Source organism: Mobula hypostoma, chromosome 4, assembly GCF_963921235.1.
Source record: "Mobula hypostoma chromosome 4, sMobHyp1.1, whole genome shotgun sequence".
NCBI lineage: Eukaryota > Metazoa > Chordata > Chondrichthyes > Myliobatiformes > Myliobatidae > Mobula > Mobula hypostoma.
The window spans coordinates 129,658,661-129,680,489 of NC_086100.1; the positions used below are offsets into that span (position 1 = coordinate 129,658,661).

The 21,829-nt window shown below is 38.6% G+C and overlaps 1 protein-coding gene across 5 annotated transcripts in view; it reads left to right on the forward strand.

Moving 5' to 3' along the window:
- The window catches only part of kiaa1109 (KIAA1109 ortholog), a 439,747-nt gene that overhangs the window by 74,775 nt on the left and 343,143 nt on the right, over nt 1-21,829 (forward strand). For all 5 annotated transcript variants that reach the window (XM_063046524.1, XM_063046528.1, XM_063046526.1 and 2 more), the window contains exons 12-14: nt 8,959-9,115; nt 16,115-16,193; nt 17,484-17,575. In XM_063046524.1, the coding sequence (XP_062902594.1) occupies nt 8,959-9,115; nt 16,115-16,193; nt 17,484-17,575 (328 nt within the window). The remainder of the gene's footprint in view (nt 1-8,958; nt 9,116-16,114; nt 16,194-17,483; nt 17,576-21,829) is intronic.

Sequence of the window (21,829 nt, forward strand, 5' to 3'; positions counted from 1 at the left end):
TTTGACTGCTGTCTTGTCTTTCCTTGTCCTTTGTTTCTTTAATGAGATCTTCTGATTTTTGCAGCTTCAAATAAACTGGTCTCTCTGAGTTGCAAAAGTCCTGATCTATGTAAATCTGATTTATGCAAATTCTCCCAGAAGTTTTTAAAGCATTTTTCAAGACACGGAAGTTACCTATGGAAATACAAACATCTCAGCTGTTATGGAATGGAGCAGCAGCTAATTCAGTTAAAAGACAATGAAAAACTGTCTTCTAAGATTGTAACTGCCAGTTCACAGCAGGAGCCCGCTTAAGAGATTTGTTCTTTTTTGAAACAGGGCAAATCTCATCCACTTACTCTAATAAAATTCTTTATGAAACAAAATGACATCTATTGTTTGGTGACTTAATATTTCTTAAATCCCAAAGATCTAACAATGAGAACATTGATTGTTATTTTATAATTGGCTTGTCATGATTTTATGAGAAGATTGGCCTGGAAACTGATCTCAGTTACTAATGGGTGAAAATTAGCTTATATTTGGGATTGTAGCTGGTGTAGAGAAAAATTGATTCAGATACTTGATTGTTCCAGAAAGGAAGTCTTGGCTCAGTATATATCCTTACTTCAGTGACCTGGAGAATCACTTCATCTCAGAATACAGATTAGTTTGATTATGTACCACAGGTGACTACAAAAGTGTAATGTATGAGTCAGTACTTTTAGAGAAGATAAAGTTAAATGAAAAAAGTATTATTACTATTGCATTTTTTCTAAACCTTAAGGGACTTTTGTGATAAATGAATCTGTAATGAATCAGTATGCAATTTTAAAATTACATGTACAAATCATCACATAGATGGTTTGCTTAATGTTTTTTAAATTTTGCAAACAACATTTGGCTTTTTTAATGGTATATTTTGTCATTTATTGAACAGGTTTTGTCCAGTCTTGAGAATCTTTTAGATGCTATTAAAACAATTTTTAAAATTCAGGTGATTGCATCAAGACTATGAATTTGCAACAATTTTAATGATATAGAATATCATTGACCAACATTTTGTTTAACAGTAATGCTTAAGGGATTAACAAATGATGATAAAAAATTATTTCAAGGAGAATTATACCATGATGTTAAAATATGAACACAACTGCCACAATTTCTAAATTACCTGCCTCAATGATTTATTTGTAATTTATTTTACCGCCTCCAAGATTTTTGATGCCACCAGTTAATTTTTGTTAGTTATTTCTGCTATTCAAAACTCACGTTAAATGATAGCGAGAGGAAAAGTACTACATTTTTATGTTTATTGCTTTTATTTTTGTATTGCTAACTTGTACATTAAAGGTTTATTTTATTTACTCACACACTAATGCACCTTGCTGTCTTCAGTTCACTTTTTAAGAAAAGATGGAGTCATAGAATATTACAGCGCAGAAACAGGCCATTCAGTCGACCTAGTTTGTGCTAAGCCATTAATCTGCCTATGCTGAACTCAAATCTGCATCTCACCACTTGTGCTGGCACCCTCTGAGTGAGAAGTTTCCCCTCATGTTCCCCTTAAACATTTTACCTTTCACCCTTAATCCATGACCTCAAGTTGTAGTCTCACCCACCTTAGTGGAAAATGCCTGCTTGCATTCTCCCTATATATTCCCTTATAATCTTGTATACCTCCATCAAATCTCCCCTCAATCTACGCCCTAGGGAATACAGTCCTAACCTATTCAATCTTTCTCTATAACGGGGGTGATCAAGTCCTGGCAACATCCTTGTAAATTTTCTCTGCACTCTTTCAACCTTGTTTACATGTTTCCTGTTGTTGGGTGACCAGTACTCCAAATTAGGCCTCACTAATGTCTTACACAATTTCAACATAACATCTCAACTCCTGTACTCAATACATTAATTTATGAAGGACAATATGCTGAACGCTTTCTTCACAACTCTTATCTATCTATAAGGCCACTTTCAAGGAGTTATGGATCTGTATTCCCAAATCCCTCTGTTCAAATCAATTCCTCAGTGCCTATAGCTCACCATGTAAGACCTACCCTGGCTGCTCCTCCCAAAGTGCAGCACCTTACACTAGTCTGCCTTAAATTCTGTCTGCCATTTTCAGATGCTTAATCAAGTGCCTAACTTCCAGATCCCGCTGCAAGCTTTGATAGTCTTCCTAGCTGTTCACTACACCCCTAAGCTTGGTATCATCCACAAATTTGCTGATTCAGTCAACCACATTATCATCCAGATCTTTGATCTGGATGACAAGCAACAACAACAGATTCAGCACTCTTCCCTGCAGCACACCACTGGTCACAGGTCTCCAGTCAGAAAAGCAACCATCTATTACCACTCTCCAGGTTCTCCTGTGAAGCCAATGTCTAATCCAGTTTACTACCTCATCTTGAATGCCAAGTGACTTAACTTTCTTGACCAACTTCCCATGTGGCACCTTGTTAAAGACCTTGGTAGGGTCCATATAGACAACATCCACTGACTTGTGCTTATTATCTCTTGAAAATCAATGTTCCCTAAACCTAAACAACAGGAATTCTGCAGATGCTGGAAATTCAAGCAACATACATCAAAGTTGCTGGTGAACGCAGCAGGCCAAGCAGCATCTATAGGAAGAGGCGCAGTCGACGTTTCAGGCCGAGGCCCTTCGTCCTGACGAAGGGTCTCGGCCTGAAACGTCGACTGCGCCTCTTCCTATAGATGCTGCTTGGCCTGCTGCGTTCACCAGCAACTTTGATGTATGTTCCCTAAACCTGTTATCTTTTCCTTTTATTCTGACAGGAACATATAGACACTGTACTCTCAAAATTTCACTTTGAAGGCCTTCCACTTAGCAAGTCCACGTTGCCAGAAAACTGCCTGTCCCAAAGCACATTTGCCAGATCCTTTCTGATACCATCACAATTTCTGATACCAATGCTGAGGACTTGATCCGAGATGTACCTGACCCTGGCACCCAGAAGGCAACATACCATCTGGGAATCTCATTCTTGTCCACAGTACCTCCTTTCTGTTTCCCTAACGAATGACTCCACTATTGCTAAAGGCTCACCTCTTTTCCTCCTTCCCTTCTGAGCCACAGAGCCAGACTCAGTGCCAGAGACCTGACTGCTGTGACTTTCCTCTGTTCTCCATTAGTATCCAAAGTGATATACCTGTTGTTGAGCGTAACGGTCACAGGGTTACTCTGCACAGGTTGCCTATCCCCTTTCCCCCTCCTGACTGTCACCTAGTTAACTGTGTCCTACACACCTTGAGTGAAACTACTGTACCTCAGAGTATGTCCATTCTATCAACCCCTCATCCTCCTGAATGATTTGGAGATCTATGGAAAAAAGTACAGTCGACATTTTGGGCTGAAACCCTTCGGCAGGACTGGAGAAAAAGTGCTGAGTAGATTTGAAAGCTGCCTATCCATCTATCTATCTATCTTTCTAATCAAGTGCCTAACTATGCATAGTAACTTAAAATGTAAAGTGTGCCAACTACCCCGCTTGCTACTTTTAAACACTCTCTCCTATGCAATCCGGGGGAACTGTGGCATGCAAAATGATCTTTGTGAATTTTGCATCATCTGTTTAAAACTATTTTAAATGGAATTCCTTTCACTACTTTTTCTATGCTGAATTTTTGCCTCATTTCAGATTTATCACATGTACGTCGAAACATCCAATGAAATGCAGTCTTTGCATTAACAGCCAGCACAAGTGTTGCCATACATTCCGGCACCAACATAGCATGTCCATAATGCTTCACAGAACAACATAAGCAGCAGCAACAACAGCAGAAGAACCGAACAAAACAAAACAACAGCAAAACAAGCCCCATTTTTGTCAACGTTGCAAAAGCAAAGGAGCTGATTGTGGTCTACAGGAGGAATGGAGACAGCCTAACCCCTATAGACATCCATGGAACTGGGGTTGAAAGGGTGAATAGTTTCAAGTTCCTCAGCATAAACATCACCAAGGATCTCACGTGGTCTGTACATACTGGCTGTGTGGTGAGAAAGGCAAAACAGCGCCTCTTTCACCTCAGAAGTTTGATATGGCCCCCCAAATTCTGATAACTTTCTATAGGGGCACGATTGAGAGCATCCTGACTGGCTGCATCACTGCCTGGAATGGAAACTGTCCCTCCCTCATTTGCAGGATTCTGCAGAGTTGTGCAGGCAGCCCAGTGCATCTGTAGATGTGAACTTCCCACTATTCAGGACACTTACAAAGACAGTGTGTAAAAAGGGCCCGAAGGGTCATTGGAGACCTGAGTCACCCCAACCACAAACTGTTCCAGCTGCTATCATCCGGGAAACGGTACTGCAGCATAAAAGCCAGAACCAACAGGCTCTGGAACAGCTTCTTCCACCAGGCATCAGACTGTTTAATTTATGCTGACGCTTCTGTATTTCTATTTTATATTGACCATCTCGTTGTACATAATATTTATTATAAATTACAATAATTGCACATTTGAACAGAGACATAACGTAAAGATTTTTACTTCTCATCTATTTGAAAGGTGTAAGTAAAAAAAGTCAATTCAATTCAATTGAGTTCAATTTTCCCATCCTTCTCGCCCACCCAGACAGGGCTCCAAGCCTCCTGTCCTTGGCCCTAGATTCTCAGACTCGCACGGATCAGGTCTCCAACTTTGGACTTCACTGCAGATTGCTGATCACATGTTTGACCTTCAGATTATTTAACCTCAATGTGATTTTTGCACCACTAGATATAGATTTTATGTTTAAAATCCAAAATAAATTGGAAATGCACCTTATGTCAGACAACTTTAAAAAAAAATTTTAGGTGCTGCCTGCCCTCCTAAATGCTTACAATTATAGTGTCATACTGCATAAAAGAGGTCCTTTGGTTTAGTTTGTCCATGTTGACCATGGTGCCCGCTTTGGCTAGTTCTATTTGTCCTCATTTAATTCATATCTTTCTAAGTGATTCCTGTCCATGTGCTTATACAAATTCTCTTAAATATTGTTATTGTGCCTATCTAAACTATTTTTTCTAGCAGCTTTTTCTATACATGCATCATCCCTGCATTAAGAAGTTGCTCTTCAGGTCTCTGTTAAACCTTTTTCCCCTCACCTTAACCTATGTCCTCTAATCTTTGGTTTCTTTTCCTTGGGAAAATGACTTTGCACTCACCCTTTCTATGACTGGCATGTCCATTATACACTACTGTGAGGTCACCCTTCATTCTCTTATGTTCCAAGGAATAAACTCCTAGCCCACCCACTCTCTCCCTATAAGGTTAGGCCCTCATGTCTTTCCTACAACAGGGTAACCAAAACTATATATTAGTCCAATTGTAGCCTCACCACCGTCTTGTACAATAGTGTTTGTTTTTCTGTGTTCATTTCAGATTTCCAGCATTTTGGATTGTTTTTAAATATCCCTCTATAGTTTTATGTTCCATTTGGCGATCTTTATGCTGCATAGTTCAATTCAGATCCAAAGGATTATATAAGATTTATAGATTTACAGTGACTATAAAAAGTATTCATCCCTCCCCCCTTGGAAGCTTTCACGTTTTATAGTTTTACAACATTGAATCACAGTGGAGTTAATTTGGCTTTTTTGACACTGACCAACAGAAAAAGATACTTTTTTTTTCCCAAAGTGAAAACAGATCTCTACAAAGTGATCTAAATTAATTACACATATAAAACACAAAATAATTGTATAAGCATTCACCCTCCTGTAATATGACACACCAGATCATCACTGGTGCAGCCAATTACTTTCAGAAGTCATGTAATTAGTTAAATGGAGATCTGTTTTTGAGACCTCTGTGCAGTCAAGGTGTTTCAATTGATTGTAGTAAACTACACTTGCATCTGGAAGGTGTAATTGCTGGTAAGTCAGTATCCTGGCAAAAACTACGCCATGAAAACAAAAGAACACTCCAAACAACTTTGCGAAAAGGTTATTGAAAAGCACGTCAGGAGATGGATACAAGAAAATGTCCAAGCCACTGAATATCCCTTGGAGTACAGTTAAGTCAATCATCAAGAAATGGAAGACTATGGCTGTAAATCTGCCTAGAACAGGCCTTCCTCAAAAACTGAGTGACCATGCAAGAAGGGGACTAGTGAGGAAGGCCACTTAGAGACGTATGACAATTCTGGAGGAGTTACAAGCATCAGTGTTTGAGATAGGAGAGACTGCACATATAACAACTGTTGCCAGGGTGCTTTAGCTTTATGGGAGAGTGGCAAAGAGAAAACCACTGTTGGGGAAAAAAAAATTCACATGCAGTAACGTCTAGAGTTTTCCAGAAGGCATATGGGAGACTCTGAAATCAGTTGGGAGAAGGTTCTATGGTCTGATGAAACCAAAATTGAGCTTTTTGGCCATCAGACTATACGCTATGTTTGGCATAAGTCAAATACTGCACATCAAGCACACCATCCCTACCGTAAAGCATGGTGATGGCTGCGTCATACTGTAGGGATGCTTCACTGCAGCAGGCCCTGGAAGGCTTGTGAAGGTAGAGGGTAAAATGAATGCAGCAAAATATAGGGAAATTCTGGAGGAAAACCTGATGTAGTCTGCAAGAGAACCACGACTTAGGAGAAGATTTGTTTCCCAGCAAGACAATGAACCTAATCATAAAGCCAAAGCTACACAGTAATGGCTTAAAAACAACAGAATTAGTCCTGGAGTGGCCAAGCCTGAGTTCAAACGTCAATACAGTTGAGAATTTGTGGCTGGACTTGAAAAGGGCTGTTCACTCATGATCCTCATGCAATCTGACAGAGCTTGAGCAGTTTTTTTTTAAAGAAGAAAGGGGAAAAATTGCAGTGTCCAGATATGCAAAGCTATTAGAGACCTATCCACACAGACTCAAGGCTGTAATTGCTGCCAAAGGTGCATCTTCTAAATACTGACTTGAAGGGGGTGAATACTTAAGCAATCAATTATTTTGCGTTTTATATTTGTAATTAATTTAGATCAATTTATAGAGATCTGTTTTCACTTTGACATGAAAGAGTCTTTTTCTGTTGACCAGTGTCAAAAAAGTTAAATTAAATCCAGTGTGATTCAATGATTTAAAACAATAAAAGATGAAAACTTCCAAGTTGTGGGGGTGGGGTGGGGGGGTGAATACTTTTTATAGACACTACATAAGCTGCTTCAGCCTCTTCACATCCTGGTACTATTCATCTTCCCAATATATATAAAAAAAATTATCTTCTCATGTTCCCATCTAGCTGATAGTAGTTGCTTTGTAACTAAATGTGCTAGCAAATGTATTCTCACCGCCCTCAGGATAAAGAAGTTTCTCCTGAATTTATTATCAACTTACTGGAATTCTTTAGAATTAGTAATTATCTTATTTATAGATGCAAATTATAGCTGACCATATTCCTAAACTGAAGCATCTTTTAATCAAACCATATTTTGATAAAGTCTCTATTAGATCACTCTTCACCCTTCGATGTTTCTAGAGAACAAATACCCACAGGATGTTCGGATGCGTTCTGCTTCTTACAACTTCTTAATTTATGAATCTCCACGTTATGAATCTTTTTTGCAGTTTTGCCAATGTCTTTGTATCTCTAGTGCAGTATGGGGTCCAGAGCTTCTATGATCAGCAGCCAAGGTTTTGTATGTTTAACCCAACTTGTTGGATTCTTTATTGTCGATTTATAAATATAAAACCTACTGTTTTATTCATAAAACCCTTGCAATTATTCATTAGTATATTCCTCTGGATATTTCATCTGATTTAGATAACAATGCTTATTGCATATAGTATGTTTCCAGTTTTGTAACTTGCAAAGTTATTAAATTTGTTGTAAAGCCGCCTCTGGTCTTTGTTACTTCCTTCAGTTTTTTATAAAGATATCAATAGCATCTATATAATTATGATCTTCAGCTTTGAAATTGCATTCAACTTCAGTGTCGCAATATTAGATTGTAGATGCTTTATGTTTTAATCTATGTTTTTTGTGTAAGTTGTTCATAACTTTTGCTTTCTGTTGTCATTAAGCTATCTGCTTTTTTGCTCGCTAATCTTGATCTAGTTCTTCTAAAATCTGGAAATAGTGTTAGTTTTCCACCTTCAGTTGCTGGGTTTTCTTTTGAATACAAATAGAGATGTGATGTTCTTACTTACAGTTTTTGTAAATGTAATTCATCTGTAGTTTTATCATTTCAGTCACATCTGCATGATCTGTATCTAACATATCCTGATTCCTTAATTCCTTCCAAAATGGTGCCAATTCCAATAATCCTTGATAAATATAGGGAAAATAAGTATAAATTGGTACTAGTGCTATTTTAAACTTCATGTTTGTCTTGTACACCCTTTGGTGGCAAAATTAAGACAAGATTTTCATTATTCCTAATGGGATAAAGGGCTGACTTGTTTTAATTTTGGATGATATAGTTCCACCTTTAAGATCAAAGCCCTCATTCTGCATTTCATCTCCAGATGAAATAGTTTCTCTATCCGTTTTACTGACATTGGCATTAGTGTTTCCCCTTGGGGAGATCTGATTTTATTTTGTTGGAGATGGTAGATAAATACAAATGCTCTTATAAATAATTGCATTTGTGTTTGCTTGCATAAGTTGTTTTTATTTAACAAGTAGAATCTATTTAGTACTTTTGGAATCCTGAATATCTGCACTTCATTAAAGAATTAGCAAATGGATGATGATAATAATCTTTGAAAAATTGATCAATAAGTTGATAAATATGTCTAAATGATTCTTAGCTTTCTAATAAAAGAAAATAAGTGAACTGAATTATTTTCATTTAAATAAAAGTGGGCATTGACCACTTTGTAGAAATTGTACATTTATGGTACATAATATTTGAGAAAAGTTAAAATAATATTGCCGGAAACAATCATTTTAGTTTTATCTAACCTCTGTATAGTTGGCCTTTTGTTATTTGCAAACAAAATTGATGTTTAAAATGCTTTGTTTTGTTACAGGGAGTGTTTATGGAAGTTTTTCTTTCCAGCTGATTATCAGAAGTTGAAAGTTACTGAACCAGCAAAACCTAGAAAACCACGGCAAATTCTAGCATTTGAATTGCGCATGAATATCATTGCAGATGCGACTATTGATTTGCTTTTTACAAAGAACCGGGTAAGAACAATCAACTTGATTTTATATTGCTCAGTTACATCATATACCAAAAACAAGTGGCAAGTTAATTAAAAAGCATAGCAAGTGATAACATCGGAAAGATTTGTAACACCTGTTATATTACTAATTTTGATGAGGACAGATGGTTGATCCCCTTGGAGTCCAGGGTACTGAGTTAAATTGGAATTGCTGCTGAGTCCTTGAAGATTGTTGCTGCAGTAGTTCTGGATCAAAACTTCATGATAACTAGTTTGATAAGCTTGTTACAACTCTTGAAAATTAAATTTTACATTAATAAGTGAGACAAATTTTGTTGAGCAAAGCAGTTGGAACATGATGAAAACTTGTATTATAAAGCCATTGTTTTTCTTATGAATTCATATGCAGTCACAGATTTAAGTGCATGAAAAATGGAGAAATAAGTTAGTTGTCATATTTTTGGATTAAAATAGTCAAAAAGAATTCATTGCCCAAAGGAATGAAAATCGTTATGTCTAGTTGTTAGCATTCAGGACAATTGAAATTATCTGGCAGTTGTTAACTATTACCAGGTTGTTATAAGCCTGTTAATTTACTATTCAGATCTGAGAAGGAACCTGAAACAGGAGTGACAAGGTTTTGGGTGGTAATACCAGCAAAAGAAATTGGAATCAGCAGAAGAACATCTAATAAGTTAGGGGTGTTTACAGTGGAGATGCTGGCAGTGTTGGTTGCGTTGCAATGGGTGCAGAAAGCCAGACAAGCCAAAGCATTGATATGTTCAGATTCATCCTCAGTTCTAGCAAGTTTAAGGTCTTTTCACACAAACAGTCGGCAAGATGTACTTTATGAAGTCCTTCAGTTAGTTACAAGTATTGCAAATCAGGGAGGTCAGGTAAAATTTCTATGGGTTCCAGCACATGTAGGGGTGAAGGGGAATGAGAGGCTGGATGAGTTGGCAAAGAGGGCGTTAAAGAAAGAAAATGTGGAAATGCACATTAGTATCAGTAAAGCAGAGGTTAAGTGTGTAATCTGGGAAAAAGTCAACCGAATATGGCAAGAAAGATGGGACAGGGAGGGGAAAGGAAGGCATTTATATCAAATACAAAAGAGTGTTGCAGTTACTAGGGTAGGTAATGGAAACAGAAGAGAGGAAATTGTGTGGACTAGGTTAAGGCTGGGGCATTGTGCATTAAACAAAACGTTGAAAATGATAGGGAAACACCAGACAGGATTGTGTGAGGAATGTCAGGAAGAGGAGTCCAGTAGAACATGTAGTTCTGAGTTGCAGGAAGTATGGGATACAGAGAGAGATGATGAGAAATAAATTAAGGGAGTTGGGGATGCAGGAATTCACATTAAAAGGGTTGCTGGGCATGGGTGAGAGAGCACAAGTCCGGGTATTTTTAGCGTTTTTAAGGGGTACAGGGGTTTTTTATAGAATATGACGAATAAACAGGAATAGGATACTAGGATGGTCAAAGATGGGAGGGTGATATGTGTGTGTGTGTGTGTGTGTATTTAGAATGTATGTCTAGTGCACATTCTGGAGCAGAGGGTGGCGGTAATGCACCATTAAGCTGAATGTCAACCGCCATAAAACAAGATACAGACAGACAGACAGACATTCAGATCTGAGTTTAAGCGTTGAAACAGTCATTGCAGCATTTCCTGGTCCCCAAGCAAGACACAGCAAAAAGTATTGTTCCTCCATTGTCCTGCCTTCTCACTGTAACCTTTGACAAATCAAGAACCATTAACCTCTGCATTAAATCTCCTCAATAACTTCTCCACAGCTGTCCATTGCAATGAATTCTGTAGATTCACCATCCCCTGGCTAAAGAAATTCCTCTTCATCTCTGTTCTAAATGGATGTCCCTCTATTCTGAGGCTGTGCCCTCTGGTCGTCAACTTACCCACTATTGGAAACATCCTCTCCACATCCTCTCAATATAGACCTTTCAATATTCAGTAAGTTTCAATGAGATTTCCCCTCATTGTTCTAAACTTCAGCAAGTACAGGCCCAGAGCCATCAAGCGCTCCTCATGTGTTAACCATTTCATTTCCAGAATCATTCTATTGAACATGCTCTGGACATTCTCCAATGTTAGCACATCTTTTCTGAGATAGGGGGTCCAAAACTGCTCACAATACCCTGTTAAGCATCGGTATTACATCCTTGCTCTTATATTCCAGTTCTCTGAAAATGAATGCTAACATTGCATTTGCCTTCTTTACCACCTGCAAGGTAACCTTTAGGGAATCCTGCACAAGGACTCCCAAGTCCCTTTGCCTCTTTGATTTTTCAATTTTCTCCCCATTTAGAAAATTATCTATGCCTTTATTCCTTCTAGCGAAGTGCATGCCTGTACATTTTCTTAAACTATATACCATCTGCCACTTTTTTGCCCATTCTCCAAATCTATGTACTTCTGCAGACTCCCTACTTCCTGAACACTTCCTGCCCCTCCATCTTTCTTTGCATCATCTGCAAATTTGGCCACAAAGACATAAATTGTGTCCAAATAATTGTTGACGTATAACATGAAACGTAGCGGTCCCAATACTGATCCCTGTGGACCACCACTAGTCACTGACAGCCATACTGCTAGTGTCTTCCATGTGACAACTGATGCAAAATATTTATGAAGTTCATCTACTATTTCTTTGTTCCCCCATTACTAACTCGTCAATTTCCAGAGGTCCAATGTCCACTCTTGCCTCCCTTTTTGTTTTTTATATATCTACAAACACTTTTGGTATTCTTTTATATTATTGGCTAGTTTACCCTCATATTTCATCTTTTCTTTTTTAGTCACCTTTTCTTCCCAATCCTCCATCTTCCCACCAATTTTTGCGATATTATTTGCCCTCTCTTTTCCTTTTATGCTGTCTTTGACTTCCTTTGTCAGCTATAGTTGCCTCATTTCTCTTTGGGATGTATCTCCTCTGCACCTTCCGAATTGCCCCCAGAAACTACATTCATTGCTGTTATCCCTCATAGTGCCCCGTTCCAATCAACTTTGGCCAGCTCCATCTCATGCCTTTGTAATTCCCCTACTGAAATACTGATCCATCTGACTTTATCTTCTCCCTCTCTTACTGCAGAGTGAATTCTATCATATTATGATCATTGATTCCGTAGGGTTCCTTTAACTCAGGAGTCGGCAACCGTTTTGCCTCGGTGGGCTGAATCGCATATTAATGAGTGAACGGTGGGCCAGATAAATGCCATAAAAAATTTGAAATATGGGAATTATCCATTTAAATACATCTAGTTATGTTTGGCCTCAAATTAATGAATAACGCATGCTAGAAAATCACTTGTGCTGAAGGTTGCCTACCCTTGCTTTAACTGAAGTTCTCTATCAAATCTGGTTCATGATACAACACCCCACCCAGAATTGCCTTTTCCCTGTGAGCTCAGCCAGAAGCTGCTCTGAAAAGCCATCTCGTAGGCTTTCTACAAATTCCCTCGCTTGGGATCCAACACCAACCTTATTTCCCAAATCTACTGATTTTGAAGTCTCCCGTGACAGTCATAACATTGCTCTTATTACATGCTTTTCCTACCTTTCGTTGTAATTTATATCTCTCATCCTACCTATTGTTTGGAGGCCTGTATATAACTCCCATCAGCATCTTTTTATCCTTGTAGTTTCTTTACTCACAAAGAACTTCTGATCTTGTGTCACCTCTTTCGAAGGATTTAATTTCATTTGTTACCAACAAAGCCCCTTCACTCTTTCTTTCTGTCTACCTGTCTGTCTTTTCAATACAATGTGTTGGATGTTAAGCTTCCAACTATGATCTTCTTTCAGCCATGCCTTGGTGATGCCCATCTCTAACTGTGCAACAGGATCATCTGTCTTATTCCATATATTGAGTGCATTCAAATATAACACCTTCAGTCCTATATAATTCATAGTTTTCGATTTTTCTCACGTTACACTTCAGCTCATTGCACTAAGTGCAATTTTGCCCCATCTTCCTTCCTTGTCCTTCCTCAATCTCATTACACAATGCATCAACTAGTATATCTTCTGCCATTCTCAGCTTTATAAACTACCAGATTAGTTTAAACCCTCCTCAACAACTCTAGCAAACCTAGCCGCAAGGATATTGGTCCCCCTCAGGTCAGGTGTAACCCATCCTTCTTGTACAGGTCACATCTTCCTCAGAAGAGGTCCTGGTGAACCAGAAATCTGAAACCCTGCCCCCTGCACCAGTTCTTCAGCCTACTCATCTATACTATCATCCTATTTCTGCCCTGACTAGCACGTGGTACTGGGAGTTATCCAGACATTACTACCTTGGGGGTCCTGCTCTTCAGCCTCTTTTCTATTTCCCTATACTCTACACAGGACCTTTTTCCTCCTTTCTACCTGTGTCATTGCTGCCAATGTGCACCATGACATCTGGCTGTTCATCCTCCCTCTTGGGAATCTTTTGCAGCTGCTCTGAGCATTCCTTGATCCTAGCATCTGGGAGACAACACACCATCATGGCATCTCTTTTGCGGCCATAATCTCCTGACTGTCCTCGTAACTGTTGAGTTTCCTATCAATATTGCTGTGCCTGACTTTATCCTTAACTGCTGAACCTCAGAGCTGGCCACAGTTTCACTAGCCTGGCTGGCTGCTCTGCCCTTGTAGATCATCCCCCCTACCCCAGCTCACCGGGTCACCGCCCCACCGTCCCACTGAGCAGTACCTGAGGGGAATGACCAATGGGAACCCTGCACTGACTGCACCTCAGTTCTCCATTTCCTGCCTGTAGGCTGGGTGTGACCACCTCAGTAAATGTCTCTGAGGATTTCAGTCTCCTGGACGATCCTGAGCACATCCAGCTCCAGTTTCTCCAACAATGGTTACTTCGCTTAAACCTTGCTTCTTTTTATTGGCCCACATGCTGATTAGATCATTATGATTGCAGATAGATGAATAGTTCCAAAAGGCCCTGAGCTCTTTTTAAACCTCGCGCTGTTGAACCAGTAAACGATTTCTGAAGAAGATGATTCACTATCACGTTAAGTGCCTTTAGAGATGGATAATTAAATGCTCTCCTTGTCAGCAATGGCAATGCATTCTGCGTTGAATGAAAGAAAATGCAGTAATTTAAGAAAAAATTGGAGAAAGGATCAAAAATGGTCATCGCATACCAATCATCCTGTAGCTTATGGCTCATCGAGTGTCTTCTTATTTCAAAGGTTTTTACCCAATTTATACATTATTAATTGTGTATTCAGACATGATCAGTATATGGGCCCACTTATAGGCGGTCTTGTCCCACAGCAGAATTATGCCGCTGTACATAATAGATTCAGAAAATTTGTTATTTTATCTCTTACCTATTCATTTTTAGCTGTAAATTAACAAATAAGAAGAAAGGGAAGCTTATTAATTGGTTTGAGATAAGGGAGGCAAAACAATTCAGAGTTTGAGAGTCAGGTGATATGAAATGTGACGGCCATTGCTCTTTAAATATATTGCAAGCCAGCTTTTGTCAAGATTTGCATGTTGCAATGTTAACAGTTCAGGAGGGAATGGTGTCAAAAATCTGAAAGAAACATTTTCATTTCATTATACTTCTGTTAGTAGGCTAACTAGAGCAGAACTCTGAACAAGCTTCAGAGGTGTTTAGTTCTGGACACCTCATTACAGGAAGGATGTGGATGCTATAGAAGGAGCATGGAGGAGATTTACAAGGATGTTGCCTGGATTGGGGAGTATGCCTTATTATCTGAATGGTGGCCGATTAGGAAAAGGGGAGGTGCAACGAGACCTGGGTGTCATTGTACACCAGTCATTGAAAGTGGGCATGCAGGTACAGCAGGTGGTGAAAAAGGCAAATGGTATGCTGGCATTTATAGCAAGAGGATTCGAGTACAGGAGCAGGGAGGTACTACTGCAGTTGGTGAGACCACACCTGGAGTATTGTGTGCAGTTTTGGTCCCCTAATCTGAGGAAAGACATTTTTGCCATAGAGGGAGTACAAAGAAGGTTCACCAGATTGATTCCTGGGATGGCAGGACTTTCATATGATGAAAGACTGGACCGACTGGCTTATACTCTCTGGAATTTAGAAGATTGAGGGGGGATCTGATTGAAACGTATAAAATTCTAAAGGGATTGGACAGGCTAGATGCAGGAAGATTGTTTCCGATGTTGGGGAAATCCAGAACAAGGGGTCACAGTTTGAGGATAAAGGGGAAGCCTTTTAGGACCGAGATGAGAAAAAACTTCTTCACACAGAGAGGGTTAAATCTATGGAATTCTCTGCCACAGGAAAGAGTTGAGGCCAGTTCATTGGCTATACTTAAGAGGGAGTTAGATATGGCCCTTGTGGCTAAAGGGATTGGGGGTATGGAGAGAAGGCAGGTGCAGGGTTCTGAGTTGGATGATCAGCCATGATCGTACTGAATGGCGGTGCAGGCTCGAAGGGCCGAATGGCCTACTCCTGCACCTATTTTTTATGTTTCTATGTTTCTATGTAGAATAGGTTGAGTGAACTTGGCCTTTTCTCCTTGGAGCGACGGAGGATGAGAGGTGACCTGGTAGAGGTGTATAAGATGAAGAGAGGCATTGATCATGTGGATAGTCAGAGGCTTTTTCCGAGAGCTGAAATGGCTATCATGAGAGGACATAGTTTTATGGTGCTTGGAAGTAGGTACAAGGGGGATGTCAGAGGTAAGTTTTTCACACAGAGAGAAGTGGGTGCATGGAACACACTGCCAGCAAAGGTTTTAGAGGTGGATACAATAGGGTCTTTTAAAAGACTTCTAGGTACATGGAGCTTAGAAAAATAGAGGGCTATGGAGTAGGGAAATTCTAGGCAGCTTCTAGAGTAGGTTACATGGTCGATACAACATTGTGGGCCGAAGGCCTGTAGTGTGCTGTAGATTTTCTATGTTTATGTTTAGATGAGAGATTTTTTGATGTTTAAATGTAATAGCTTTGATTTAATGCATATATTCTGGGTATCAAAGATGCATTATGTTGCAATATTTGTTTATTTAGGAGACCAATGCCATACATGTAAATGTTGGAGCAGGTTCATATTTGGAAGTCAATGTTCCCATGACTGTAGATGAAAATGGTAAGGATGTGTTTACATTTTAAAATAGGATAGAACCATTTTACCTTGTGTCTATCAAATTCGAGGGCCATTACTTGATCTTTAACTATTCACAATTTAGATTAATGAATTAGATGAAAAAACGGCATCCAATTTTTTTTGGTGATAAGTGGCTAGCTGGAAGAATTTGGTGTCAAGAGAATAGAGTCCAGAAAAGAAGTTGAGCATTTAAGATTTATGTGAAAAATGGGGGTGGCGTGAGTTGGGGTATGTGAGCTTATGCATTTTAATAGAAAGGTGAACAATGCTTTGACATGAGCAAATGCTAGTATATTAGTAGGTTAATTGATCATTGTAAATTGTCTCCGATTAGACTAGGGTTAAATTAGTGAGTTGCTGGATGGGCCAAAAGGGCTGATCCGTGCTGTATCTCAAAATAAGATAAAACGTGCGCTGAAATACAAAGGGATATGCAAGTTTGCAAGCTCATGGGGAAAGCAGAAGGTAAAAATGTAGATATATTAAGTATTTGGGAAGGTAACTGGTATATTGCGCTTTTATTGCATGGGGGTTTGAAGTTCAAAAATTAACAAGTCCATCTGAAATTGTACACATTATTTTGGTGTGACCTGTTGATCATTTGTCTCTTCATCTGGCGAATGCTTGAGTCAGTGAAACATAGATTCACCAGATTAATTCCTGTAATGGGGGAAGTTGTCCTTCAAAGAGAGTTGAAGAAAGACTGACCTATATTTATGTTGAAATGAATGAGAGATTTATCAATAAAAATGATGTCGGCGGTATTAAGCAATAGGTGCTTAGAGACTGTTTTCTCTTAGTCTGAAATAAGGCCCTTGTTTTTTGGTCATGAAGATGACTATTGAGAACTGAAATGAACAGTAGTCTATGGCATTCACTCCCTGCAGAGGGTTGTGATACTCAGTTTATGTATGGATTTAAGAGAAATAGATTTCTGAGCACTAAAAGATTCAGAATTTACAGGACTTGGTGTGGTGGGAGGGGTGAGAAATGAATGAGGCAGAGGATTAGGTCATTTAAAGGCAAAGCGGACTTGGGGATTGTGGTGGTTGCTAAGTAACTTGCTCCTTTTTATGTTATACACTGTATGTTCATGTAAGCTTAGCTGCTTTCTCTTTGGAAAGTTCATTTGAACATAGTTCTCAATAACTGCCATCTTTAACACTTTTCGATACGTGTGCATGTTATATTAGTTGTCCATATTTTGGAGGAAGGTCAAAATAATTATTTACAATTTTAATTCTGAACATATGTTGGTTTTTGATTCTATAGGCTTTTCACCGACTATTAAAGGTCAGCTTCTCCATGTGGATGCAACGAGTAGCATGCTGTATCGAACTCTGTTGGAAGCAGAAATGTTAGCTGTGAGTTTTTTTTCAGCTTTTCTGAGTAATCTTATCAGGCTGAGGAGCCAATTTCAAAATTTAAGTGCGTTTGGGTCAAAGTTGATAGTTCATTGGATAAATTTAAATTTTGAATATCTGCACAACAACATTGTAAGTTGGATTCCTTGCTTCTTTGTCTGGTGCATTTTATTTATTTGCTGTTTTTTGATGATATGAAGTTAGTAAATGGGTTACTCTAGGTACAAAACTGGGAAGGTTGAATGTAATGTGAAAGTTCAGCACAGGATGCACACACGATTTTGATTCATTGTGGGTTCAAATCCCACTCAATTGATTTAACTGCAGAAATCTTACCTAATACCAGTGTAGTACTTAGATAATGCTGCACTATGTCAGCACTACCCTGGTATTAGATAAGATTTCATCCATTCCATCTTTCAGATGCAATGGTGATGGGAGACTTCCATTTTTTGAATGTAGAACATAAACATAGAACGGTACAGCGCAGGAACAGGATCTTTGGCCCAGGATGTCTGTGCCAACCATATTCCCATTTCAAACTAATCCCATATGCCTGTAGATAGTCTATATCCCTCCATTCCATGTTTGTTCATTTGCCTGTCTAAATGCTTTTTAATGATTGCCATTGTATTTGCTCTCACCAGATCCCCTGGCAGGGTGTTCCAGGCACCGAGCACTCTGTGGTTAGAAACTTTCCTCATAAATCTCATTCTAACTTTCTGCCTCTCATCTGAAGCCGTAATTTTTGATTTTTCATCCTGGGAATAAGGCTATGACTATCTAGGCTCTCTATGCCCCTCATAATTTTATATACTCTCAGCCTCTTGTGCTCCAGAGAACACAATCCAGATTCATGCAACCTCGTATAGTTTATACAAATCTAATCTGGGCAACATCCTGTGAAACCTCTCTTGTAGTGTCTCCAAAGCTTTCTGTAATGCTGTGACCAGAATTGTACATGATACTCCAAATGAGGCTTAATGACTTCCCAGTTTTTATATTCAGCATTCTGAGCATGAAGGCAAGTGCCACCTTTACCACTCTATCTGCATGTGCTGCAATTATCAGGGAGTCCTGGACTTGCACTACAAGATCCCTCTGTACATCAGTACTCCAAAGGATTCTGCATTTACTGTATATTCTTACATTTGGCCTCCCAAGGTGTGTGTATATCAGATGAGGATCAGCTTGAGTGGATATGAAATATTTTAATTCGGCTTTGATGACCGTAGTTATCCTAGAAGTTAGGGTTGTTATTTATTCCTCAATTGGTAATACTAAAAGATTATCCATTTAATCAGTTGGATTATATTTACCTCTTAGTCAAGAGCTAACGATTCTACACAGAATTGCAAGCTGGCTGCTCCATGCTGGTCAACTTATTTGACTTGCATCTCAGCAGGTCAGGTGTTGATGCAATGCATATATTCTCTGATGGTAAAGGTATCGCAGGCAGGATGAGAACAGCATTTTGCATCCAACTTCTCTGTTTACACTCAAGTTGCATCATCTTATTCATTTCAATGGGCTCACAAATACTGAGTGGAAAAAGTAATGCCAAGTTTGCTATTTTTTGTATATTTTACTTTGTAATACTTCATTTAGTTTTAAGATGGCAAGGCATGTTAATTATACTTTTTTATTTATATAAGTCTATTTGAACAGTTTGTAAATGTTATCTTTTGTAAATCCAAAACATAAAAACTAGTTGCAAGATAAAGACAGTAGGCCAGGAGAAGGGGTTTAGTTTGTTTTTACTTTAAATGAGGCCTGCATGAATAACGTATGCTATTTATGTACTTTTACATATAAACCACAATGCATTATGTGAGCAACAAAGGATGCTTAACCAGACAATATATTTATAATATTACTGAAATATAAAATACACAACAGTAAATGCTTCTAATTTCAAAGAAATTGGAAGACTATTCACTATCTTGAGATCTGTGAGTTATCAGAAGATCATTAGACTTGTGGCCACAAAGTACACTACTTGAAGTGGAGTCATTGCTACAGCCTTTCCTGTCATTGGGTGAGATTGGCCTGCTCTTCATATCCAGCAGACAAGATCTTTAGGTTCCAAGTTCAGTCATTAGATGAAATCCAGTGTAACTTAGTCAATACAGTATTGGTGTGTGTGGGAACGTGTTTTATACAAATTGAAAGTTGTTTTTTTTAACCATAGATAGGAAGAAAAACAGAAAATAATGTTCTTCTCAATATTTTGCTCCAGTGTTGATGGAGTTTTTTTGAAAAATGTCACTGGGCATTAAACCCACAAGGAAAGATATATTTTTACTTATAACTTCTTTGACCAAATGTCTTCTTATTTAATTTTTGTGTTACTTCATTTGTTTATCTTGTAACTCAGTGGCTTGACCCTCAACATGTACATTCCATAATTATTCATGAAATGAGGATATTTGGAAATAATATACATCCAAAGAAAATGCGTTGAAGTTAATAAAAGGCTAAGTAGTAATAGCTAAGAACCAAAAACAAAACACAGGAAACCCTCAGGAACCTTGTTGAGGGCTCAGCCATATATTGGTGCATTCACAGTAATGTAATGGTTAAAGTGAACCCACTGTCACTTGGCTTAGTTTTGGTTGAGTCACTGAGTTTAAACGGGTTTATGTCGAGTGAACCACAGAAGCAGTGCACCACGTTTGCTTGTGGGGCTGACGCTGGGATGAACAGTGTGTCTGTTCAGCACTGAGATGTGGTGCTCAGATGCCCCTGGCTGATGTTATGAGCTCAAGCCATTGCTGAGGACTAATGGCATTTGCTGTGTATGTTACCTGTCTACCCAGGTTCTTCATCTGATTTCATTCCTTTCTGATTGTATCATGAACAAATTTACTAAAACTGTTTTGCGGGCATGGACTACTTCATTGTCCAATGAAAGGAAAATGGGATTAAACACAACAGTGTTTTTCCTGTGTGGTGTGTGAGACCAAGCCAAATTTGACCCATAGCCACTAAAGACTTTTTAATCAAAGGGACCAAAAGCTTTGTTTCAAAAAGCTGTTTTAAGGAGTGTCTTAAAAAGAGAGCAGGAAATAATTACTTCAAGTCTGTCTTTGATCTTTCCCATAACTGATCTGAGCTATGATCCTTACAACCATGTTACTTTTCCATTGATACATCTTCCACCTCCCAGCTTTATTCTTATTTTATATATTCTTTTCATCATTGTATTTGAAAATCCTGTAGGACTATTAAACTGATATCCCTACCATTTAACTTGATTTTCTACAATAGCTAGTTTTTACTTAGCTTTTTATATATGTACTCATAGCTTACCTATTGTTTCCTTGACCCTTTCCTTTGTAATGTATGCCAGTAAGTGCTGATGAAGATTTTTTCCCTCTGTGCCTTTCAAGCTCATTGATATCTTGCCTTCTATATCAAACTTTGGTTCTGTTTTCATCTGAAAATACCCTGGGTTCCAGACTGCCTAAAACTTTTGCAGTGGCAAAACAAATTTCCTGGTGAGCATTTTTGTTCTGACCCTTTTGAGCTGCACCAACTTATTTTGCACAAGTCCTGTCCACTTCAAAATTAGCCTGATGCCCCAGGAGTCTAATGTTTTCACTGTTGTACCACCTCCAATGGCCCCACTCACTGTCGTCTTCACCTACCAGGTTGGAGCAATGGGCGGTTGACCTTTAAAAAGATGATCATGCTGCTGTTTAAGATAATATAGATGTGGGTATAATTCTATAAGACTGAAGAGCTGAAAGAAAAATACAAATGAAAGAGTAAAATCAGGGCAAGTAATAATTTTAAATAAATCTAGGAAAGAACTGAGGGGGGCAAAAGTGTATCTATGTTCTAAATGTTATAGTTTTTATAGGGATATATGTTTATTGATTTCTATTTGTGTATTAATTTAGTTTATTATCCATCAACAGTACTTTTTAATTCAACACAGCAAAATAGCTTTGACTTGCTAATGAAGTAGTAATGCTGTTTGAACTGCTTAAATGAATAGAAGCAGATTTTGCAATGAAAATGTGGGCTGGCGGTATTCACTGCTGACCTTGGGTAAAAGTAAATATGATTCTACCTTTTGCAATTCTCTCAGTGGGAATTTGCAGAGACTGCTGGAGAATTCTTCGTTGCAGGCTTCCTGTGTTATAAATCCTTGATGGTGGGGCACCATGTGGGGTGGCCAAAAATAACCATGCCCAGGAAATGAGAAAATTGTCATCCTGCAAAGTCATGCCACCAGACAAATGTCAT